The 26,513-nt window shown below is 41.7% G+C and overlaps 2 protein-coding genes across 3 annotated transcripts in view; one reads left to right on the forward strand and one right to left on the reverse strand.

Moving 5' to 3' along the window:
* APOO (apolipoprotein O) overlaps nt 1-24,473 on the reverse strand; it is a 76,126-nt gene extending 51,653 nt beyond the window's left edge. Inside the window, exons 1-4 of one of the 2 annotated variants that reach the window (XM_074968267.1) lie at nt 24,378-24,426; nt 14,847-14,960; nt 8,770-8,880; nt 5,056-5,175 (exon numbers count right to left, since the gene is read on the reverse strand). In XM_074968267.1, the coding sequence (XP_074824368.1) occupies nt 5,056-5,175; nt 8,770-8,880; nt 14,847-14,960; nt 24,378-24,386 (354 nt within the window). In that variant the 5' untranslated portion in view covers nt 24,387-24,426. Of the gene's footprint in view, nt 1-5,055; nt 5,176-8,769; nt 8,881-14,846; nt 14,961-24,377 lie in introns of both variants that reach the window. The other variant, XM_074968275.1, reaches the window with a different exon arrangement.
* The window catches only part of C1HXorf58 (chromosome 1 CXorf58 homolog), a 94,546-nt gene that overhangs the window by 41,073 nt on the left and 26,960 nt on the right, over nt 1-26,513 (forward strand). Inside the window, exons 4-5 of the mRNA XM_074943742.1 lie at nt 24,143-24,626; nt 25,267-25,366. Coding sequence (XP_074799843.1) covers nt 24,143-24,626; nt 25,267-25,366 — 584 coding nt within the window. The remainder of the gene's footprint in view (nt 1-24,142; nt 24,627-25,266; nt 25,367-26,513) is intronic.

Consider the following 26,513-nt stretch of genomic DNA (forward strand, 5'->3'; position numbering starts at 1 on the left):
CCAGTTATCTGACAGCTGGCAACCAGCGTTCCTTAGTAGAGTTCCCAATCTCTATCCAAAATGTCCTAATTTTTTGACAGGTCCATCATCTGTGAAGACACCCATTTCATTACATGCTCTCAAGCATCTGCCCATCCCTGTACCACAGATGCATTTGATTTTAAGACAGATTAGGTACCACTGGTCCCTCAGGTTCCTGACACACTGATCCATGTATGTTCCCAATCTTTGTTCTTCATTTCCATACCCAAGTCCATGTTCCACGTTTTTATGAATGTGCGGTCTTCCTCTGATATCACACAGTTTGGAGTGGCTCATAACCGTGAAAGCCAACTTCAGGGCAGACCTTCTCCACTCCCTTGAGCTGAGGGGCAGGGAGGGGGGTGTACTCACTGACTGAGGATGCTCCTTTTGGTGCTCCAGTACTTTGAGCTGTAATATATAAGCTTTCATCTGTTTCTGGTGTGCCCTCTCCTCAGCTTCTAGTTAGCACACCAAAGACGTGGAACTTCTCGAACTGTTCATTAGCCATGCATCTTTGGTGGGCTCTCTCCTCAGCCTCTTAATTGGCTTTGACTGCAGCTTGGGTTGCCTCAGACTCCCTGATACACAGCTCTGCCATCATTCTCTCGTGCTTATGTTCGTTCTGTGACTATTTGTTAACCTTTAAAAACTCTCAATACCAAGTTTACACTTTCAAAAGTGCTGGGTTATGATCTATAAGACAAACTGACCTGTGGCACGTGAATCCTGCCAAGACTACTCAAATTATCACGTTGTCTGTAGTGGCTCATGACTCAAGGAAGACCGCCAAGAAGCAGGGCAGACAATCCAAACTGGTTGTATGTTCTATAATTAGATTTCACCAACCCAGTAACAAGTGTGAACTCCTAAAGCACTATAACAATATTACCATGGAGTCAAAAGATACTCCCCTCGGGCATTCCAGTCTATCTTGCCACCCAGACAAACTGGATTTAGTGACAGGCAATCACTTTATACCTAAACAAACAAGCAAACAATAATGTTCAGGATACTCCCTCTACCAAAGGACCAGCTACTAACTCCTGGTCAATTTGCACCTTAGATCTCACACCAAAGACAACACCTGTAGCCAATTCTATAGTAAGTTACCTAAGGATTTATTAACTAAGAAAAGAAATGAGAGAGTTATTATAACGTTAAAGCAGGCAAGCATATATACACAAATGAGTTACAGTCCATGGTTTTAAAAGGTGAGAGATGTAGCAATCTGTTAGCTCTGAATGTCTTTTAGGGCTAACCCAAGTTGACCATGGGGATCTCTGCTTTGGTTTTGTAGCTCTAACTCAGTGACAGTCCAAACAGCAAAAGAGAGATGAAAAATTTTCTTGGCAGGCAGCTATTTTTATTTCCTTCTTCCAAAATTCAAGCTGATGGGACAAGACCTTTTGCAAGCAGCCTCTTCATTGGAAGTAAAGAGCAATTAAAGTCTTCATATTGTGATGTCTCACAATGGCTCATTTAGTTTTGATAGGCCTTCTTGATGGTTAGGAGATATCCCTCCTGACTGAGGGGGGGACAGTTTTAGAGCAAACAGTTTTTAGTTACAAACCAAAAACTTAAATATTATCTTATGTGATAAAGAAATTATAAGTGAGATTAACACATGCAACAATTTACAAGCATTTCATAATGTCTAAACACGTTGTTATAAATCCAATACCCATCTTAACCATACTAAACACAGGTGAAACAGACTGGTTTCCAGCAATGAATTGGTCAGTGCTTGGCTGAGGTTTAAAACCTTGGCAAGAGCCAGCACCCAGTCTGCCAGTATCACAGTGACAACTTAAAATAACTTCATCTAAAGATGGAAAGTAGACGCTTGTGTTTCATAGGTTCGATGAGTAATTTTTCAAAATCTGTCAATTTTTTTTTTTTGCTTATGATCGTTTTTGGAAGATTGTGGATTGAAAACTCTCTCAGTTGCAAATATTCATACCGCAGAACTTTAATATCTTCTGCAAGCTGTTGAAGCTCTTCAAACCATCTGAATGTAGCTTCTCTGAATACTTGACCAAATCTCATATTATCAATAAGCTCCCAGGACATGTAGCTTCCCAGAATTTTATTAGAGTTGAATTCAGTGTTTTCAGCTATGGACAATGGGTAAGGGCTTAGTTTTTTTTGTTATCCCGTAGTCTATTGCTGCTCTCAAAAAAGGGTGGATGTTGGTTTTAGCCTAGAGATTTCCTTTATCCCAAGGATCATAAGAGTCTGACTGTAGACCAATGTACCTGCTCTCTCATATATTTATTATGGTTGAAAGTGATCCAAATTTCTTGCACAAAAATACAGTTTAATGTTTGAAAGCACCACTCCTCCCTTTTGCCAAGATCTTGGTAGCCTATTTGACTTATCTTCTTGTATCCCCAAATACACTTGTTTTACATGGATTGCTAATCTTGAAGAGGTTTCCCCGGGATGATGATCGGCAACATTTGTAAGAAAAAAAATTGATTTGAGGAAAGATATTCATTATGATTAACATAATTTTACCTAGCTATGAGATTCCATAGTTTGACCAAATTTCTAAATCTGTTCGAATTTCTTAATCAGAGGGTTGAAATTGTTATAAAGATCCTGCCTTTTTTTTTAAATACATGTACTCCTGTGTATTTTAATGACGTGGTCATCCATTCATATATGTGCGTCCCCCTTTTTTCCCCATCCCCGCCTTCAGGTCAGGGTGCATGTCAACATCCAGAAGCTCAGAGTTATCGTAGTTTACCTTAAAACCTGAAACTTCACCCAATTTCAGTATCTCCTCTCACACATCAGGTAATGTCTCAGAAGAGTTTGTCACAAATGCCAATGTATCATCTACATCCGTGGTTCTCAAAGCTGGTCCGCTGCTTGTACAGGGAAAGCCCCTGGCGGGCCAGGCCGGTTTGTTTACCTGCCGCGTCCGCAGGTTCAGCCGATCACGGCTCCCACTGGCCGCGGTTCACCACTCCATGCCAATGGGGGCTGCAGGAAAGGCAGCCAGCACATCTCTTGGCCCGCGCCACTTCCCACAGCCCCCATTGGCCTGATCTACATAGAAGGTTAGATTATGCTCCCTGGGTTCTCTATATATTCCATCCATTTGGATTATTTCTACCTGTGCAAACAGCTTCAAAACCATAGCAAAGAGAAGAGCCAGGAAGGTGCATCTCTGGCATACACACCTAATACGTGTACATTAACTCCTGTTGCGGCATTTGGATGAGTACAGAACAAATAGCCAAAATCTGGGGCCTAAGCCAAATGCCTCCAGGGTTAAGGTGCCCTTCAGAAACTGCCAATTCACTATCAAAAGCTTTTTCAGCATCTAATGATAAAAAGTGGAGTTCTTTGGTTGATTCAGATAAAAAAATGCCAAGAACTCTGAATGTTGTCTGTCAACTGCCTATTTAACACAAGACTGGTCTGGACTGTCTATATAGAGGAATGGAGATTTCCCCCCCCCGCCCCACGTTTATTTGCTTCAAATAGATCTCAGTGTCTTGATTTATCAAAGAGATGGGTCTTTATAACATGCAACTGAATAGGTCTTTACCAGAATTTGGTATTACTACAATTTGTGCATCTCACCAGGTATTGGCGGTCTTAAATAAAATACTGAAAGAGGAAAAAGACCCTAACAGTGGTTGTACCAGCTGTGCTCTGAAAAATATGCAGAAATCTAGGGGGAAAACCATTCAGGGCCTTGGGAGTTATCATTTTCAAGTAATTTCAATAATTTATATAATTTCATCAGGTTTAATCTCCTCGTCTGATCTATTTCAGGTAGCTTTGCATTAAATGAGATAAGCTTTTGTTTGTTTAGGAACAGATGGCCCCAATGCAGAGCCTCCTATATAAATCTGCAAGTGTCTTTATGTCCTTGAAACCTGTTTCTCGTTCATTTGGATTCTTCCAGATTGGAGGCATGCATTTATTATCTTATGTATTTTTTAAACCTCTTAGCAAGTAGCCAATTGCTTTTGTTGCTTTTTTGTGATAGAGTTGTATTGTAAATCTGGCTGCCTTTTCAGCCTGTAATAGGCCTCGTTTACCTCTGGCTTCAATTAATTACTTGTTTACTTTCTGGGATTGGTCTGATGTAGATGCTTGAGTCTTTCTACTTATGTTGTCATACGTCTCTTCCTTTCTAACATAGGATTCTTTGTTTATCAAGGTATGTCTGGATACTGCTTTAAAAGAGTCTGAATGAGTGGTCTTTATGTATTTGTCTCCTAAATGGAATGGTATATGCTTAGCAATAATGACTGCTGCTCCTCTTTTGTCTGAAGTAGCAGGGGAGACATGTGGGGTGGGGAACCAGTTACACACAACCGGTGCCACAGCTTTAAAAGCCTGAAGGGCCTCCTTTTTTAATATTGTTGTTCAGTCCTTTAACTTTTATTGTATATAATTTAATTGTACTTGAGAGAACAACAGAAAATCTAGGTGACAATGATCTGTACAGAGAACAAAAATGCTTTGCATATGTTATACAATTTCTACATTATACGATTTATTATCTACATTGCAGTAATCTAATTTCCTCCCTCCCTTTTCCTGCTAACTGCCACAAAAGGCAACAACCTACACAAAGAAAGGGGAGTTGGGGGTTGATAGTAACTCTGCTATTTTTCAGGTAAGGAGAAATTGTTTAAAAAAAAAAAAAAACCCTTAAGATTTGGGGTTGGAGGGGGAGGTTTTTGCAGCTCAGACAAGGGAGATCAAGGTTGAGTTTAGAAGTTTTTTTGTGTGTTTTTTTCCCCCAAAAAGGGGTACAAGATTTGGTGAAATATACCATGCACAATGGCAGAAAAAAAGAACCATTTCTTTTTCCAGAAACATTTCCTAATGACTAAAATATCCTTAAATATTCAGACCCCTCAGAGATGTCTTTCTACTTTTTTTTAAAAAGCAATTCACGAATTCAGATCAAGACAGGTTTTAATGTCCTGTCACAAGCAAAATCCTCAATCATCCTTAACTATGGAAACATACCAGTACTTCCGTAAGATAAAACAGCTATACCTGACACCAGGCTGTATATGGCTCCACAGAATGCCGCAGATATGAGATCCCCTCTTCCAATTGTGTTTGTGGTTCCTCCACATATTTAGACTCATGAGTTGGACAGGAGTAGAGTGAAAGCTGTGAATATTTGCAAACAAGAGGTTAAAAAGGTAGACTTGTACAAGAAGGTCATCAGAGCAGGAGCTGCATAATTCAACAGTGGCTAGCACAAGACAAGACATAATAAAAAATACAGTCAAGCTGTGAGAACTCTATGTGAACTAATGAATAATTACACATCATGAGGAGAGCATTACTAATTGCTCCTTTGTTCAGCCAAACAAGTTGATGGCTAATCCAATTACAGGTCTAAAAACAGAACAACAGACTCATTTGGTCCCAAAAAACACATACATAATTGTGAGAAGTGTTTCCTACACTTAACCAGCAATATTGGTTCTCAGCATTTGTATTAAGTGTACTAGATCTTAGAGCAGTCATTTTCTATATTTATCCAAGCCATTATTAAAGACTTAAAGTAGTTTTTAAACTAAGTTTGGTGGACTTTTTACTTAGCAGAGAATTTGAGATTTACAGAAAATTGTACTATGGTCTTGGATGTTGCAATTGTCACCTACAGTAGTAATGGACAGCATTAGCAACACTGTTGTGAATGACATAGGTGGGACATCTAAAGAAGTAGTATTTACATAATGAAGACACACCTAATGTCATTAATAAGGCTACGATTTAGTCATGGGTATTTTTAGTAAAAGTCACGGACAGGTCATGGCAATAACCAAAAAGTCACAGCCACTGATCTGTCTGTGACTTTTACTAAAAATACCCATGACTAAATCTTAGGTGCTGGGGAGGAAGGGATGCTCCAGTGGATGTTGCTCCTCCTCTGGGCGGGGGGCAGCCTGGTGTGCCGCTGCTCCCAGACCGCTGCTCCAGGGCAGCACCTGGGACCAGTTGCTTGGGACTAGTTGCCGGGGGGCCGTCGGAGCAGTGGCTGGTGCGGCTGGCCCCAGGGCCGCCCCAGCTGCTTGGAAGGCCATGGGATCAGCCACACATGGGATCAGGAGGGGAAGAAGCTGGGGGTCAGGGGAGTAATCGCTGTGACCACCCTCCACGTGACCCTACCCCTAGCCCGGGACCCCACACTCTCCCCATCTCATCCCTTCCCACCTTAGCTGGGGCGGACCAGGGGAGGATGTCTCTGGCCTGGCCAGAGCTGCTCTGGCAGGCCAGACCAGGCGACGCATCCGCAGCATGGTCCGGAGGGCTAGGGTGGGTGGCACGGCCGCAGCGTGCTCCGGTGGGCCACGAGGCGCGGCCACAGCCTGCTCTGGTGGGTGGGGCTGCGTGGTGTGGCTGCAGCATGCTCCGGCAGGCGGGCCGGGCGGCAAGGCCACAACGTGCTCTGGCAGGTAGCGCCAGGCGGCACGGCCGCAGCCTGCCAGCTCCAGAGCTGCAGCTACTTTGGAGGCTGGGGGGAGAGCAGCGTGGCCAGAAGCGGAGAGACTCTGGCCCTGCCTCTTCCCTTCTGGCTGTGCTGCCTCTCCTTGCCCTGAATGTTGGGGGGGGGGGGGGGGAGCTGTGTCCCACCTCTCCTGCTCTATATCCATTCATAAGCCGACCCCCTTCTCTGATGCTTCCATTTTTTACTAAAAAAATTCGGCTTATGAACGAGTATATACGGTAATTAGTAGTCTTTTTAAACAAAGTATGAAAACACTTATTTTCCTAAAGTAATAAGAAACAGGAATTGCAGATTTACTGACATAATACACGAGCAGCTTGACAGTCATTTCATTCTAAATCTTAAATTCAGTTCCTCATAATACTTTCCAGTAAGCTCCTTTTTAGGTTGATATTTCTCATACCTAGTCTTACCCCAAAACTACTTTTATTTAAGCCCTTTTAATTTCAACAATTCAAAAGCCATTTTTAGTTGTAGGAAAGAAAAATACTTTTGACATTAAAAAAATTAGGAACATTTTGCACTCTAATAATTCTTTTAAGTAAATGCAACATGCGGCAGTAGCCAAATCTTTACTGGAAAGATCCGCACTCCTGGCTGGAGCAGGACAGCCTGTGCAACTCTAACGAATTTTAAAATAAACACTGTCCGATATGTCTTTTGGTTACATCTGAAAGTATTAGAGCTACTGATGGTTTCTCAGGAACACTGAGGTTTGCTGTATAGTGTTATGAGCTGGGTTAAACCTTGTTGAAACTGATGTGTGAATGCACCCTTCCGTTAAGACAGATGTTAGAGACAAGGGGTCACTTAGAAATAAGGCACAATGAAGTCTGCCCAGAAACTAGCACCATGTGCACGGAGGGTTCCACGGGGTATTGTTCTGACCAGTTACATGTGTCCGTGGAAAACAGTGCAAGCTGGATGACAGAGATAGAAGGGGAGACAAGAAACAAAAAGAAAAGGAGTACTTGTGGCACCTTAGAGACTAAACAATTTATTTGAGCATAAGCTTTCGTGAGCTACAGCTCACTTCATCCGATGAAGCTTATGCTCAAATAAATTGGTTAGTCTCTAAGGTGCCACAAGTCCTCCTTTTCTTTTTGCGAATACAGACTAACACGGCTGTTACGCTGAAAAAAGAAACAAAAAGACTCTGAAGAGGGCAAGAAAGCCAAGCACCAGTTTAAGCACAGAGTGACTCTTGGAGAAGCCTAAAGAGATCTTTTGGGTCTGGTGCTGGCTAAACAGACTTAGGGCTGTAAGCAAAGAAGCTATCCCCTGGTTTGTTTTGTTCCCCCTGCATTTGGAGAAGCAACACTTTTGTACATTCCTTGTGAATAAACAAGATGGCATCAAAGAATATATCACATTCCATGATCAGTTTCTATTTCCAACTGGAACAACTTACAGGGTCTCAAATTTTGACTAGCCATTCAGATCAAAAAAGAGGTAATGGCCAATCAATACGCAGCTTTAGTGTATAAACAAATATGTTTTTAATAACAGCTATCCAGATGAATGCATAACTAAAGTGCCCATAGGCTGTTATTTCTGTAACCCTGCTTTTCACCCTGATTTTTTTTTCCATTGTTGTTCATTGTATTTTGTCCATATTTAAGCCCTGATCCTTCAGTGCAAAGTCTGGGGATCCCTATACACTTGTAGAATTGCAAGCTGGTAGGTTGCATTGCAGGATTGTAAACCAGAGAGGGCAGGGACCATGTTTCATCTCTACAGTGAATTTTAAATACAGTTGTATTTTAAGATAGACAGGCTTTTGGCTTTGTTGCTTTACGTAAGCCTGCAAATGAAAGCCAACAGAAATCATATGAACAGCACACAGTGTCTGCTGGAGAAAAAGCAGGAGATAAAAGACATTCCTGTGGATTAGATATACTAGTATTGGCAGCTTTCTTAAGACAGAAAGCTACTCAACGAAAAATATTTTATTAGAGGTTTTCAGATAGTCTTTTTCCATATTTTGTACATGAGCAAGTCTGAAAATGTCAAGCAGGCCTCAAAACATATAGTTAGAAAAAGTAGGAACAGAGCTTATGGACTTTTCCATTGCAAGTTTAAATTAATAATGCTTTTTTCCTTATAATATGAAGTCAGACATGCAAACATTTTTGCCCTCCCAAAGTAAATGATCTTACTCTGTTAGAAATGTGCTTCTTAATCTGCTAACATTACTCCATCACCACCAAAACACTATGAATACAACCAGAACGCCAGAGTCTTACCTCATCAATTTTTAGCAACTCTTTTTTTGGATTTTCCTTCTCCGAGGATGAAGCATATACCTGGATGGCCAGCAAGCTCAGGCTAGCAGGTGCAGCCCCCAGACGCATTACCTAAACACAATATACGATTATACACAGTTTATGCACTCAGCTGGAAACACGTTAGACAAGTATGTTTGAATATTTTCCATACACAGAGCTATATGCACAGCACATATAAACCTGAGTTGTGGTCAGTGGCAGGGAGTACTGGCACTAAAGAATGCAACATGCTCAACACTAAGAGCCAAAATACTCAGAAAATCAGGTGTAGAGTTGCATGGCACAATATCTAGGAGTGTACATTTCCTGCATTTTCACCTCATAAGATTTCCCCACACACACACTTGAATTACAAAATTATGGCCAAATTTTGAATTGTAAGTACCTGAAGCCATGCTCCTAAATTTATAATTCACCCAATTTTACTGAAGTGGAGATTTGGAAGCGTCATCACATTTCCTTTAGTAGAACCTGCTCAGCACCTGTGAAAGACAGCCCACTTCTACTAAGGTGCCAAAGTTCTGACACATAATCCCAGCCATCTCAGTGACTCAGAAGTACCTCCTACCTACACTCACATAGGATCCTTGAATTGCGTGCTACAGACAGTGCTTAATTTGGAGAGAGAGAGGGGTGCCAGGGCTCAAGCAATTTTTTTTACTTTTATAACTAATACAGCAAGCTCAGAGCTGCTGTGGCTATGAACTGTCCACCCTAGAGGTGCTGGGGTTCAGCCCTGGCACAAATTAAGCACTAGCAACAGAGGTGACGTTGCCAGCTTCAAGTAAGGAGGAAAGACTATGCTACTTTTTGAAAAGCCTTTGTATCTGAATACATAACAGGACTACCATCTTGAAAGCAGATCTTTCCCATTTCCAGGATATGTGCTGCAATGCATCTTTTAAACAGACAGCAAAGAGTGATGGAGTTTAAAACAGAAACAAATGGAATATGCAGCCAGTCAAGATGACCGTGAATTGAAACCGGGAGCAAGGAAGATGTTTTTCCAAGAGATATATTTGTCCCCACAACTAGCCCAAAACAAGAGGTTTAATCCAAAAAGCTGGTTAACCAATACGACAGGGGTGGCCAACCTGTGGCTCCGGAGCCACATGCGGCTCTTCAGAGGTTAATATGCGACTCCTTGTATAGGCTCCAGGGCTGGAGCTACAGGCGCCAACTTTCCAATGTGCTGGGGGGTGCTCACTGCTCAACCCCTGGCGCTGCCACAGGCCCTGCCCCCACTCCACCCCTTCCTTCCGGCCCCCTCCCCTGAGCCTGCTGTGCCCTCGCTCCTTCTGCCCTCCCCCAGAGCCTCCTGCATGCTATGAAACAGCTGATCGGGAGGTGTGGGGGCTACCAGTGGGTGGGAGGTGCGGGGAAGGAGCTAATGGGGGGGCTGCTGACGTATTACTGTGGCTCTTTGGCAATGTACATTAGTAAATTCTGCTCCTTCTCAGACTCAGGTTGGCCACCCCTGCAATACAAGCTCCTTACATAGTCTCACATTCATATATTGCTTTTCACAAATAAACTTGGGGCTGGTCTACCCGTGAACTTGCACTGGTACAGTATAATTAAAGATGTGATGTTGCACCAATTTAGTTAAACTAGTGAAATGTTTATGTTTTAATAATGGTGAGAATAGCAGCCCTTAATAACAGTGCAATACCTTAGATGAATGCTCCTCACTCAGCTCTGTCACTGCTGGTGGCTGAATTTTTAGATAAGAAAGTGTACCAAAATATGTAGAGAATATGTATTTATTACACACACACACCCCCAAGTGTTTTTAAACCAAATTTCTTCCATCACGTCAGAGACTGAGTGCTGACTGAGGACCATCATAGAATAAGGGTTGGAAGGGACCTCAGGAGGTTGTTTAGTCCAACCCCCTGCTCAAAGCAGGACCAATCCCCAATTTTTGCCCCGGATCCCTAAATGGCCCCCTCAGGCATTGAACTCAAAACCCTGGGTTTAGCAGGCCAATGCTCAAACCACTGAGCTATCCCTCCCCCCAAATTCAGTTTAAGTTTGAAGATTTTTTTTTATATAAATAAAAAAAATGCCAGCAGCAACTACTCTGTAATTATCCATATATCAGATAACATGTCAAACTGATAGACAGCATGGCCCCCAGGAGAAGGCAGCTCACCAGGACTGAGTGCAGTGGAACAAGCCATATGTGACTCTTGCTCTGCCACGTGGTCTAGAGATGGCTGGCACTGCCCTAAGTGAATGTAGTATCAGCCCAGAAGAGGCCAGAGCTAGACACGGTAGGAAAGGTGCTGAATACCAAGCAAGGTCTGCCTGAGAAGCTTCCGTCCACCCCTTGAGAAATAAAGTTCCTCTATACCAAAGTCAATACACCCTTCAGCATAGCTGCTCTGCAAGGTGGAGGGGAATGCAAATTGGCCCCTTGTGTAACAACGGGGGTGCACCTGGCACACTATATTTTCTGTGCTCTAACATCTCAAAAAACAACCAAATAGAGCCTTAGCAAAGTTCTTAAAGCTTTTTACTCATGTGCCAAGACATCATGTGAGAACTAGCTCATAGGATCATATATTTTTCAGGTATTTTTAAGTGTTTGAAGGAGAAGGTGGGGGGAGGAGGAGGACAGAAAAAACTGCTGCTTACAATGAAAGTGCTTTATCAGCCATAACTAGTGCCTTGCTAGCACAGCTCTATATCAAAACAATACTCTTGCCAGAACCATGAACTCTGTTACACAGCAGAGCAAAGATGTGACCTACTTTGTTAATAAAAAACATTTGCTTAAGTTAACAAGAAGCCTTTACACACACGTTAATAGGCCTTGACAAGAATATAAATAATATTTAACCCATGATTAATTCTAGGGTGTACTCCTTCTGGACTACTTGGAAGTTGTATGTTATTTTTATTTTACTGCAAGCCTATTTTGCCACTAATCAGACAAAAATCCAAAGTGCAATTTCATTTGTAAGTACTGCTTCAAGAAAGGTATACACATTGGGATTTTTCCAATAACAGTTTTTCCAAAACCATAATGAACAATTCAAATATTTAAAGTTAGCATATGTTTCACACAAAGTAGTAATAAACTAAACGGTTTTATGGTGAGCTACTAAACCATGAACTACACTTCAAAGAAGTCAGTAACGAGGGATAAACTCCTTTGTGATATAAAGTTTCAAAAATGCAACTCCAAAATGGTTCTCCACTTCTCTGACAAACTATGCACAAAATCTAATTTTCCTCTATTTAGCATGTGCAGATACAATGTTTGTGCCTTCAATCCAATCTCCTCTGCAATGAGTCTTCACTGTAGAAACATCCCATATTTATACAAAAACAAGCTGCTTTCACTGAATTATCTTTCAATTTCTTAATGACAACTCCAACGTAAGAAAACAAATTAATAATCTACTGTATTGTTAGGCAGCAGAACAAAGTTTAAACAAGTAGTTATGTATTTATAGAAGAGAAAAGTGAGTATTTAAATTTTCAAGTAGTCTTCTTTCAAGTAGTCTCCAGCCAGTGCTCTGTGTTTTCATAGCTAAAAAAATAAATAAATAAATAAATAAGTGACACATGTTGCTTTTGCAAATTGTGAGCCGAGTTCAGCTTTATTTGTAGAGCAAACTATATCAGCAAACTTGTGGGGGAAGGCTATCATATTTCATCTTCCATTGTTTGTTTTACTTTCTACAGTCTCAAAAATATTTAACAATTTAAAAAATTCCCATAGGAAAAATAAATCCTATTCTGCCTCACAAGATAAACAGGAAAAAGGAGCTAAGGGACAAAGTGGAGCTTTTTTCTGTGATGATTTCTTCTACATAAATTTCCTAGGGCTTTTCTACACAAACACTTAGCTTGGGGCAAGCTGGAGTGTAAATCTACCCCACACCAGCCTGCCACATACTAAGGGTCTGTGTGGACTCTGCTGCTGCACACTAAAAGTTCCCTAGTACTCTTTGATCTAACCCATTTCAAACCGGGATAGATTAAAGCACACTAGAGAACTATTAGTGCAGAGCAGCAAGATCCACCCGAACACAGTGCACTGGAAGGTAGTGCAGTGTATATTTGCACACCAGCAAACCATATGTTTGTGTAGACAAGCCCCTAGGCTGCTGGATTGCCTTTGTTGTTTTTAAACTGTCAGCTTCTCAAGACTGGAGAATCTTAAATGCACTCCTAATGAAGGGTGGGCAATCACTGCCCTAGTACACAGAGAAGGTGTTCTTTCCCTCTTGTGTCCTGGAGTGCAAATATCAAGAAGGAACTAATGGCTATTTCCCCATTGCCTGAAGTCAGAGGGCTGGTTTTAGACACTGGGATTTGCCCACCTGTGATGATAATATCCAAAATGAGACAGATACTCCATAATTATCTACCATGGATGTATCACACTTCCTCTAAATTAAACATCTGTACTAGCAGATCTGTACAAACATCTATAAGAGAGGATACTGAACTGGATGCACCATCACGTGACCTAGCATGCAGATCCTATGTTCCTAAAATATCCCTTCAAACATTCATTTTCTGCACTAACCACTGAGATTGGTGTGTCATTATAGCATCCTCTACTGGCACTGGCTGGCTCCCTCCCTCCCCCCCCCCACTGTAAACAAATTCTGAAAAATATGTTTTTAAAGAAAACTGATAACTCCTACAAACAAAATAAAACAGACAAATAATTGTATGGCCAAGAGTGTAACACAAATTAAGTGCTATTTACATAAGCCAAATTGTCAAAGTTGGAATCCTGAAATGGACTTTATTTTCAGAAACACTTAGTACCCACAACACTCCCCACTGAATTCAAGGGTAGATGTCAGTATTCAGACCCTCTGTAAATCAGGGTACTTCTATTTAGGTGCTTAACTTTAGACAACCAGGTTTGAAAAGTTTGGTCTTTATAAGTACCTATTACATCTTTAGGAAAAAGCTGGATGGCTTGGAAAGCAGAAGTGAATTCAATCATTTATGATCTGGTTGCTTACTTATTCAGCAAACTAGACATGATGCCATATTTGAAACAAATGACTTTTGGGATGGAAAGTTTTGCCTTCTCACCCTCTCTTGCTAAAGGGAAAGTAGAAGCTGGAATTTCACAGAACCAAAACACTTTATACCTGCCCTGTGTAGGAAAAGAGAGACATACATACCAGCCACCAAACAACTGTAATTTTAAAACAAATTTTGTTATCTTTTTAAAAAGTCATTTGATATAAAATGTTTTACACTGACATTTTAAAGTTAACGTTTTATTTTAAACATTAATTTGGCAAGAGTATCAGTTTCAAGAGCTCCAGAGGCAACTAATACATATCCTCTTGCCCTGAAAGAAGAAACAAAATATTCAAAAACAAAGGGGAATGTTCAAACTACTAGATTTAGGTCAGGCAACAGTTTGCTCACCCTCCTTCTTGTAAAGAGATCAATTACCAAGTACTATAACTTCAGAGGGGGTAGCCGTGTTAGCCTGTATCAGCAAAAATAACGAGGAGTCCATGTGGCACCTTAGAGAGACTAAAATTTATTTGGGCATAAGCTTTCGTGGACTAATACCCACTTCATCAAATGCATGGAGTGAAAAATACAGTAGGCAGGTATAAATATAAGAAAGCAAAGGTGCATGAAAAGATAGGAGTTGCCTTACCAAGAGGTGAGGTCAATGCTAATGAAGCCAATTCAATCAGGGTGGATGTGGCCCATTCCCAACATTTGACAAGAAGGGGTGAATATCAACAGAGGGAAAAAATGTACTTTTGTAGTGACCCAACCACTCCCATCACCTACTAAAACCTCTCTAGCACATCATCAAGGATCTACAACCTATCCTGGAGGACGATCCCTCACTCTCAGAGACCTTGGGAGACAGGCCAGTCCTCGCTTACAGACAACCCCCCAAACCTGAAGCAAATACTTACCAGCAACCACACAACAGAAACACTAACTCAGGAACCAATCCCTGCAACAAACCCCGTTGCCAACTCTGTCTGCATAGCTATTCAAGGGACACAATCATAGGACCTTACCACTTCAGCAACACCATCAGGGGTTCGTTCACCTGCACATCTACCAATGTGATATATGCCATCATGTGCCAGCAATGCCCTTCTGTCATGTACATTGGCCAAACCGGACAGTGCCTACGCAAACAAATAAAGGGACACAAAGACATCAAGAATTGTAACTTTCAAAAACCAGTAGGAGAACACTTCAATCTCCCTGGACACTCAATAACAGACTTAAAAGTGGCCATTCTTCAACAAAAAAAACTTCAAAAACAGATTTCAATGAGAAACTGCAGAACTGGAATTAATTTGCAAACTGGACTCCATCAAATTAGGCCTGAAAAAAGACTGCGAGTGGCTGGGTCACTACAAAAAGGAAAATTTCCCTCTGTTGATATTCACCCCTTCTTGTCAACTGTTGGGAATGGGCCACATCCACCCTGACTGAACTGCCCTCATTAGCACTGAGCCTCCCGCTTGGTAAGGCAACTCCCATCTTTTCATGTGCTGTATATTTATACCTGCCTACTGTATTTTTCACTCCATGCATCTGATGAAGTGGGTTATAGCCCATGAAAGCTTATGCCCAAATAAATGTGTTAGTCTGTAAGGTGCCTCGTTGTTTTTACTATATTCTTGTAACACAAAGTTTGTGTTCTACAATTACATGTGTAAATTAGAGATCAAATCTGCTGTTGCAAGCAATTCGTTCTACTGAGACTGTAGGCAGAAAGTGATTATGTAAAGATTAAGGGGAAAAAACAGCAGTTCAACATGTGATATGAATCTAACCAATGAAAAATAATTTCTAGTTTAGCTGCTCTAACTTTATCAACATAGTACAGTTTACTCAGCTTTGGATTTGAGAATTTTGTCCTAAAATACCTAAGAAAGTTTATTTTTCCTTTACTTACCACTAGTTTCTTCATTTATATACCAAGTAACAAATTCTTAAATCAAGTGGTTTGATCTAGTGTAGTAATTTAATTGGAAACAAACTATATACATTTTACATTACGTTCGTTTTTCTGACAGACAATAACTGGCAATTCTTTCTTGTCCTAACTGTAAAGCTACAACAAACAAAATATCATGCAGGCATATTAGCCAAGAGCAAATGGTCTCCTTAGAAAGTAAAAGCACCGAATAAATGTTAACAGGTTTCAAAACAAAACCCCATACTCTATAAGTATCGAAAGACTTAAATATTCCAAAGTTTGGAAATAGCACGTGTATTCTGAGAAAAGAAGAACAGACAGCAATGGAAATGCATGCATTTAAGAAGCAGAAAAACCTCAGAAAAAATATGCTGTGCTGTTGAGGTTAAAAACCCCGACTAATGTGTACTTTGAACCAGTACTTAATGTAGATAACTAGAAGGAAGGAAAATGTGATTAAAATCTTAATGTGTATTTAGTATATTTGTACTATTTATATTTTGATATAGTCGGTAAAGAGAGCTCAAGGATAACAGTAATTAACTTGGAGTAGCGAAATTAAAAATCAGTCTGAGCCTGAATCATGACTACCTAACAAGAAGCTGTTTTCACAGTGAAAAGCAACAGCAAAATAACATGCTGTTAAAAGTGGACAGATAATTCCAATCTAGCAGAGCTTTTGACTGTAAGTCACTGGAATTCAAACAAAAATTAATGAGTTACCACACACAACCCCTCCATTTTCTGGAGTGAATTTTACGAGTGATTTTACAATTTTAAGGCTTTCACTTCTAATGCCAACTTTGCTGATTATCATCACTTGCAACTATGGGGCATATACAATATAACCTCAGAGTTCCAAACACCTCAGGAATGTAGGTTGTTCGTAACTGAAATGTTCTTAACTCTGAACAAAACATTATGGTTGTTCTTTCAAAAGTTTACAACAGAATATTGACTTAATACAGCTTTGAAACTTTACTATGCAGAAGAAAAATGCTGCTTTCCCTTTATTTTTTTAGTAGTTTATGTTTAACACAGTACTGTCCTGTATTTGCTTTCTTTTGGTCTCTGCTGCTGCCTGATTGAGTACTTCCAGTTCCAAATGAGGTGTATAGCTGACCAGTCAGTTCGAAACTCTGGTGTTCATAACTTTGAGGTTCTAATGTAGTGAAAAATATAGCTTACAAGGGAAATTAGTGCAAATCATCCATTCAAATGACTGTAAAATTCACAAGTCCCCGCTTGACTTGGTATGAATAGAGCTAGTCAGGAATTTTCTGACAAGACAGGTTGTCATCAGAAAACACCACTTTGTCAAAACCAAAATGTTTTGGAAACGTATCTGTTTCATGGAATCATAGAAATTGTAGGGCTGGAAGGGATCTTGAGAGGTCATCTAGTCCGACCCCCACACACGGAGGCAAGATTAATTAAACATAGACCTCATTGACAGATATTTGTCAAACCTGTTCTTAAAAACCTCCAATGAGCAGGATTCCACAACCTCCCTTGGTAACCTGCTCTGTTGCTTAACTAGTCTTATAGTTTGAAAGATTTTTCCTAATAGCTATCCTACATTTCTCTTGATGCAAATTAAACTGATTATGTCTTGTCCTACCCTCAGCGGACATGGAGAACAACTGATCACCATTCTTTTTATAACAATCTTTTACATATTTGAAGACTCAAGTCCTCACCTTCGACTACCTTCTTTTCTTTAGGCCAAACAAACCCAACTTTTTCAAGAGCCAGGTCTATGCTACAAGTTTTGTTGGCATAGCTATGCCACGCAGGGTGCTAAAAAACAAAGAAACATCCAACCCCTAGTCACCATAGCTATGCCAAGATAAGTGTGTTTCTCTTGGCCCAGCTAGTGCTGTTCCTGAAGGCGGTATTATACCAGGAGCAAACCTTTCTTCTGTCAAACTATGCTGTATCTACAGCCGGGGTATCTGCTGATATAGCGACACCAGTACAGCTGTATTGGCAGAGTCCATGTAGCACAGACCAGCCCCTTTCCTCAGGGGTCATATTTTCTAAATCTTTTATCATTTTTGTTGCTTTCCTTCTGGCAGAACCCTGCCTAGTTTCCTGCCAGCTTCTCAGGAGCCCCAGGTCTTCCAGGGTCTGCAGCTCTGGGGCAGCCCTGCTATGTGCTGTGCCCCAGGACCCGAGAACTTTCAGGATCTCTGCAGCACAGCTGCAATGCCAGATCCAGAGTGAATAAAAATCAATTATTTAAAAAATAAAAAAATAAAAAATAAAAAAAATTGGATTTTTGAAGAAAAGTTTTGTAAATGAGTTCCAATAGTTCATGGATTAGGGACCCAATTTTATGGGGTTCTAGGGGCTTCTGTACAGATTATGTACATTAATCTTTCTGTCTAGAAGATACCATCAGAGATGCTTAGTTTTGCAGTTCTCAAACTGTGGATTTGTCTCTCCAGAGATAACAGCAAAAATGTTTTTAAATAAATAAATAATATATAGAGGTGAGAAATAACACACCTCAACCCTATTGTACCTCTGCAAATTTGTGTACATAGAATCAATCCCTTACCTCTCTCTAAAAGTGCAAAGTTTCAAAAAGTTCAATGAATAGAAGATTGTTGGGGGCAGAGAACATCTGGACAAGGAGAAGTCTGGAGATAAATGTGAGAAGGGAGGGACAGGCAGTAGAAACAAAAGTGAAACTGTTTGAGCAGAATATTCCAGAAGTCTTGAGGTCTTTCTGAGTGCAGCCTTCATTAATTTGAGATCTACCATACCATTCTCTCACTAGAAGGGAAAACCTATAATGGCAGCGGGCCGTAAAAGAGACCCAGTTTGGGAATAAGAACCATTTAAGAAATATATGTTTGCTGATGATGTTTTAAAGAAAGTCACACCAGTGAACTAGTGGAAATCACTTCAGTGCTTGGATTCAGAGACTGTTGAAGTGATAATCTCACTTTTAACAGCAGTAGCTTCTTCTGCTGTAGAAATAATATTTTCTTCCTTTGGACTAATTCATTCCAAATTGAGAAATTGTTTGGGACCCGAAAAAGCAGGGTTTTTCTTTTCCAGATTATGAACAAACAGGAAAATGAAGGTGAAGACGATTGAATTAGCTGCAGAAGCCAATATTTTAAGTTTCTCATTTTGACCTGGCTGACGTAGTCGATTTATTTTTTTAAATGTTTCATGTAACTATTTTAGTTAAAAACAAACCTGATTTTAAAAAACTTGAATGTTTAACTAAAAGACAAAAATTCACATACTTGTTTTGTTAAAATATTATGTGTTTGCTGTTGAAGAAAAAAATACAGAATACATAACATTGTTGTTTTAGTTAAATAAAATAATTTAAATGTCTGTCTGGTGATGTTCTCCTCATACAGCATGGCAAGAAAATCCTCCAAATATTAATTATTAACCTGTCAAATTGGAGATAGTTCACCCCCCAATGACCTCATAAATATCTGCTTCAATTACCTTTGGTAAATGAAATAACCAAACAATTATTCATTTTCTGTTATAGCTGTAAAACTAATCTGAAAAGTTTTCAAAATAAATCACTTTAAAAATGTATAGTGTGTACCTTCTAAAAATGAAACCTACATCTCTCTCTGAGTTGTGAAGAATATATATTAAGGTTGTAACAACAAACAAGAATGCACTTTTATGTAGAAATAGATGATTAGATTGAGTCTTCCTGACTAGTGATTTAAATCATGATTGATTTAAATCAAATCTACCCTGCTTGGCTCCAAGGTAAGGAGTCTTGAAGCCCTGAGAAACCCTGCTCAGAGTTTCCTGGTAGAAGCCTAGAAGCCCTCAGAACCACAGCTGAGCTGGAAGCCTCAGAACTTGGGTGCCTACTCTCCCAGATTCAAATTCCTTTCACAATTTTTGAAGCCAAAAACATTTAAATTATTTCCAAAAGAGTTTAAGATTCTCCCCTTTTGTGAGAAATTTCAAATTCTACATTTCGCTGCAAAACAGAACTAAATTTGTTTTCAAAATTTTGGAATTTCCCACAGAAAGAAATGTTGGCTTTCAGCCAGTTCCACTTGTCAATTCCTACTACTTGTCAATAGATGGCACTAGAGACCATTGCTGTCACATTGAAAAAATAGGTTTCAGAGTAACAGCCGCGTTAGTCTGTATTCGCAAAAAGAAAAGGAGTACTTGTGGCACCTTAGAGACTAACCAATTTATTTGAGCATAAGCTTTCGTGAGCTACAGTATCCGATGAAGTGAGCTGTAGCTCACGAAAGCTTATGCTCAAATAAGTTGGTTAGTCTCTAAGGTGCCACAAGTACTCCTTTTCTTATTGAAAAAATATACACATTTTAATGGCAACATTTACAAGTGTGGTTTCTGTAGCGAATCTACTTAAGATTGTAGATTGCTAAATGAAAGTGAAAATGCAAGTCATATGACATCTTGAATCTGTAAATAAATTATTATTTATCCTGAACACTGATAATATGCTCAGCAATGCACAATAAACCCATTAAATAATTCATTTTGAGGTCATCGATTAGCTATAATTCAACACCATACTGGATGTTTTAGGGTACTACTCTGTGGAACATAATAAAGTTGTGCAAAACTCTGTGGGCTTTGTGACATCATGAGTTTTAAGATATCTGGGGGAATGTGAAAGTAAATTACATCTATTGTGTTCTATTTAACTTTTTTTTTTTTTTTTATCAAGAACCTTATGAACTCTCTGAAACCTATGAACATATATCCTTTCTGGACACTAACTGCAGGCATAACTGTAACACATTCTCTCTTTGGACACGAACACTCACGGTACTCAAGCTATTTACAAGCTCCTGTTAACTAACTCCCAATAGCTCACACTACCTAACTAAAAAGATCACATAAGGAGAGTTATGAAAGTTAGAAAGAACAATGTCTAAAATGCTATCCTGATATATCTGACCTGACAAAATTATGTTAAAATATCATTATGAGCAACAGGAGTCTTGTAAAACATTCAGTGTAACTAATGTGAAATTAATCACTTTAAAAGTCAGTTATCTTCAGCCAATTCTGCAGCACTAGTTATAAAAAACATTCCCAAAGCTGTGCTAGCCAAAGCTGTAACTGGATACATGAATAAAAATGCTTCAGGCACTACAGAGGATAGTAAACAAAGACATGGACATGTTAATTTCCATACAACTGAGTAAGAAAAAAAGTTGCTAAACAGAAAATGACAAAAATGGGAACAACAGTGTTTTGGAACTCTCTAGAACATTGTAAACAAGCAAGTAGAAAGTAAAAGATAGGCACTGAAAGATTTGTATAGTACATTCATAAATTTCTAAAATCTTGAAAACTATTTCAGTATTTAAGGGGTGATCTTTGTAGTTCACTAGTAGTAAGAAATATACTGTAGAAATGTCTTGGTCTACGCTACAGAGTCAGGTCGATGTAAGGCAGCTTACATCGACCTAATTATGTCAGTGTACACACTACAGCCATTGTAAGTGCTCTACTAGTCCGACATAACTCCACCTCCATGAGAGGAACAGGGCTTATATTGGTGGTGTTAGAGCAATGCAGTATCCCTGTAGACACTATACTTACACTGGCTGTCATTCTTGTCAATTTCATGGTCCTGGAGCCATGAAATTGACAACAAAGCTGGACTGTCACAGCTGCAGGGAGCCCTGGTGCTTTACAGAGGCTCCCAGCTACCCCCTCCCTGCGAGGAATGCTGGTACTGCTTGGAGGCTCTTGGCTCCCCACTGCTAGGAGCCCAGCTCCCCCTCCCCCCAGACTCTCAGCTGGGCTCCCAGCGGGGAGTTCCATGTCCTGAGTCTGGGCAGCTCCCAGCAGAGAGCCTTGCGGGAGCCCAGGTTGCAGCCTGGTGGGGAGCTGGGAGCCGGGCAATCACACGGTCCTTTAAGTCTGTGGAAGAACTCCTGGTGAGATTGCACACTATTGACAAAAGGAAGGTAGCATGGATATGAAACACAGCACTAATCACTGTTGTGGTTGTATGTTGACCTAACATAGGCTGACATATTTTTAGTATATATGTGCCCTTAAACTTCAAACTTGGCAGTTTCACACAATATGCTAAGTCAGGATACTTCCCAGTGCTGCTGTATTTTCTTTTGAATACAACCAAACTATTCTAAAAAGAAAAAGGCGTACTTGTGGCACCTTAGAGACTAACACGGCTGCTACTCTGAAACCAAACTATTCTAATTCACCTCCAATTAATTTGTGCTGTTTATTACATTTGGAGCAACAGGTAAACAAATAGCTACTCTGGAGGGATGTGCTCTGTAACCAGCCAATTCTGGAAAGGCTACATATGCATAGAGTTAAACACATGTTGAAATTTACATAAGAATGGACACACTGGGTCAGATCAATGGTCCATCTAGCCCAGTATCTGGTCTTCTGACAGTGGCCAATGCCAGGTGCTTCAGAGGGAATGAACAGAACAGACAATCATCAAGTGATCCATCCCCAGCTTCTGGCAAACAGAGGCTAGGTGGTGTTGCATCCCTGCCATCCCTGGCTAATAGTCATTGATGGACCTATCCTCCATAAATACATCTAGTTCTTTTTTGAACCCTGTTAAGAGTTTTGACCTTCACAACAACCTCCGGCAAAGAATTCCACAGGCTGACCGTGCGTTGCGTGAAGAAGTACTTCCTTTTGTTTTAAACCTGCTGCCTATTGATTTCATTAGGTGATCCCTAGTTCTTGTGTTGTGAAGGAGCAAATAAACACTTCCTTATTAACTTTCTCCACACCAGTCAAGATTTTATAGACCTCTGCCATATCCCCATTAGTTATCTCTTTTCCAAGATGAAAAGTCCCAGTCTTATTAATCTCTCTTCATACAGAAGCTATTCCATAGCCCTAATAATTTTTGTTGCCCATCTCGGGACCTTTTCCAATTCCCATATATCTTTTTTGAGATAGGGCAACCAGATCTGCATGCAGTATTCATATGGGCATACCATGGATTTATATTATAGAGGGATTATGATTTTTTAATCTTATCTCTTCCCTAATAGTTCCTAACATTGTTAGCCTTTTTGACTGCTCCAGCATCTCGAGTGGATGTTTTCAGAGAACTATCAGAGAACTATCCACAGTGACTCAAGATCTCTTTCTTGAGTGGTGATACAAAATGATGGGATCTAAATAAGGTATGTATAGCTGGGATTATGTTTTCCGATGTGCATTACTTTGCATTTATCAACACTGAATTTCATCTGCCATTTTGTTGCCCAGCAACCCAGTTTTGTGAGATCCCTTTGTAACTCTTCATAGTTTGCTTTGGACTTAGCTTTCTAGAGTAATTTTGTATCACCTGCAAATTTTGCCACCTCACTGTTTACCTCTTTCTCCTGATCATTTATGAGTATGCTGAACAGGCCTGGTCCCAACAGACTTCTGGGGGACAGCACTATTTACCTCTCCCTATTCTGAAAACTGACCATTTACTCTTATCCTTTGTTTCCTATCTTTTAACCAATCACTGATCCATGAGAGGATCTTTTCTCTTATGACTGTTTACTTTGCTTAAGAGCCTTTGGTGAGGGACCTTTCAAAGGCTTTCTGAAAATCTAACTACACTATATCCACTGAATCACCCTCATCCATATGTTTGCTGACCCCCTCAAATAATTCTAGTAGATTGAAAAGGCATGACTTGACAAAGCCTTGGCTGGGATGATTTGATTGGGGATTGGTCCTGCTTTGAGCAGGGGGTTGGACTAGATGACCTCCTGAGGTCCCTTCCAACCCTGATATTCTATGATTCTATGACTTCTCTTTTCAAAAATCATGTTGACTCTTCCCCAACAATCCTGTTTGCCTCTGTGTCTGATAATTCTGTTCTTTACTACATTTTCAACCAATTTGCCTTGCAAACTCACTGTTTCCAAACCTGTGCTTGAGCATACATAGACGTTGTGAAGCCAGGCTCACAATAGAGGAGGGACCAGGTCTCACAGCCATGCTAATGCCTCCCTCCTGCTTGTAGCGCTACACCTGCAGCACCTGCCTCAGAGTCTATTGGCTGGCTCAATTCACTCGGCTGCGGTGAATTGCAGAATTGAGACCTCAAATAAAACAACAAATGCTACAAGTTATCAGATGCCTAACGTCAAAGGATTTTGCTTGTCACAGCTTTAGCCTGTAGAGCCCTCTGTTGACAGGCTGCACGTAATAATAAAGCGCCAAACAGCTGGTACCCAATATTTTCAAACGCGACTCACGCCCCTGTACTAAAGCGACGGGTGCCCTCGGCAACCCCCAGCGAGCACGGGCTGAACTCCCTGACGTAGCAGCCAGTTGAGGAGGGGAGCAAACGCTTTGCCTGGGGACCTGGGGCGGATCTGTAACTAGGCCACGGGCCATCCCGTGCACACGGGGAGACGGCCCGCGGGTGCCCGCGCCCCGGCTGGGCTGCTCCCGCTCGTTCGCGCCAGGTCACCCGGCGGGAGCTGGCGGCAGCGGCGGCCGTGCCAAGGCGTCGCTCACCCTGCTCAGCGCGCCGGGCAGGCGAGGGCCTGAGCCCGGCCACGGGCGGCAGCGGCGGGGGTATCCCTGGCGCTGCGGCCCCGGGACGGGACTTTCTCACCTTGAACATCGCGGCGCCGCTCCCAGCCGCGTCGCTGCGCGATGATGTCAGAGCCGCACAGCGCACGCGCCGCTACGGAGGCCTAACGACAGAAACGGCTGGGAAAGGGGCGGGGATGGCGTGGTTCCCTCTCCCCCCTCCCCACGTGTCCCGGTCTCCGGGCAACAGTGACGCGGGGGCGGGACCTGTGAGGAGCCGGGTCGCCATGCTGAGCGGAGCCGCGCGCCGGGCAGAGTGTCCCTCGCGGCCGTGAGTAACCGCGGCGCCCCTCGCCCCGCGTGTCCGGGAGCCGCCCGGCCTAGCGCCCGCTGCCCGCAGGAGGGAGGCGTTAGCGGGGCTGTGAGATCCGGCCCCGCCATTGCGAGCCCTGGGTCACCGCCACACCGTGCGGGCGCCCAGGCTGGGGCTTGGAGACAGCGAGTCCCCTCCGCGCTCGGCTTACGTGCTGGGGGGGGACGCGCACCCCTGTGTGCTGTCTGTCCCCACAGCTCGCTGCCCCCAAAACGGCCCTGGCGGTGTCACCCCGGATCCACCTTTAGGGACCCCGCTGCTGTGAGCTCGGGTGACCATATTTCCCAAAGCGAAAAGGGGGCACCCCCTACTGCTCGCCTGAGCGCCCCCCCAGGTCTGCCCCCTCCCCCCGCGCGTAGCTGGCATCGCCACTTGCCCCACCCCCGCACCCCACTTTTTTGACAAAAATGGGCAGTTGCCCTGTTTGCTGTTGCCAACTGATCAAGTCGGCAAGAGCACACTGAACAAATGCCCACTTTTGCAAAGTCGGGACGGCTGGGACAGGGCTTAAAAAAAGGGACTGTCCCGGTCAAAACAAGACATTTGGTCACCCTACTGTGAGCGCAGGGGCTGGTGCTGATCTCGTGTCTCCTGTCAGGGCGGAAGAAGAGCTCGCAGCTAAAATCCTCCAGAGAGCCTGGTGGAGTCACATCGACAGGAGGCTGTTCAGACTGCTAACACACACCATCCGGGCCGCGGTATGCTCCTCTGGAAAAACACTGCCCGTCCTCGCTGTAAACTACCTGGGGCTTTCCTACGGGGGGGAAACTTACCAGCACAACTCTACCAGTGCCTGGGATACTGCTGTGGCAGTTACACCACTCCAGCTCCCCAGGGAGACACACTTTTTGTGGCACGAGCTCAGAAAGCAGTATAAACCAAATTGGAAAAAAACCCATCAAGGAGTTACACTGGTATAACTAAAACAACGAGGAGTACTTGTGGCACCTGAGAGACTAACAAATGTATTTGGGCATAAGCTTTCGTGGGCTAAAACCAGCCCACGAAAGCTTATGCCCAAATAAATTTGTTAGTCTCTAAGGTGCCACATATACTCCTCGCATAATGACAGGTTTCAGAGTAGCAGCCGTGTTCATCTGTATCCGCAAAAAGAAAAGGAGGACTTGTGGCACCTTAGAGACTAACCAATTTATTTGAGCATAAGCTTTTGGATGAAGTGAGCTGTAGCTCACGAAAGCTTATGCTCAAATAAATTGGTTAGTCTCTAAGGTGCCACAGGTCCTCCTTTTCTTTTTACATATACACCTCGTTGTTTCTGCTGATACCGACTAACATGGCTACCATTCTGAAACTGGTATAACTGGTGGTATAGTAATATCATAATACTTATGTTGGTAAATTCTCGAACAGTGCATTATATAACCATAGATTATCTTCTCCAGGATAATGCAGTTAGGGTAAAAGGCACTCCTGTGCAAATAGCCAGCACAAAGTCTACGTACCCTTTAAAACCCATTTAATCCCTGTCAAAGTCAGATTCAGGACTCACATAATTTGTCAGACCACTCTGTTTATTAGCAAAGCGCTTTGCCAGTGCACCCAGATATGTGAGCCCCTCTCTGAGGCTCAAGCTAACTTATTTATACAGCTAAGCCAAAGCCAATTTAACATAAGAGACAAAATGAAGCAGAAACTGACAAATATACATACATATCTTATTTGCATACTAACGTTTACCAATCTCCTAGCTCAGTAGGAGCTCTAAGTTAATTAGTTTGAGGACCCATTGTCTCACACTCCTTAATGTTTCTCTTCCTGAGAACTATATTTCAACAAACCCTTCAAGTAGCATTTCTTTAATGAATTATAATTTCAATATAATTC

Source organism: Natator depressus, chromosome 1, assembly GCF_965152275.1.
Source record: "Natator depressus isolate rNatDep1 chromosome 1, rNatDep2.hap1, whole genome shotgun sequence".
In the NCBI taxonomy this organism is placed as follows: domain Eukaryota; kingdom Metazoa; phylum Chordata; order Testudines; family Cheloniidae; genus Natator; species Natator depressus.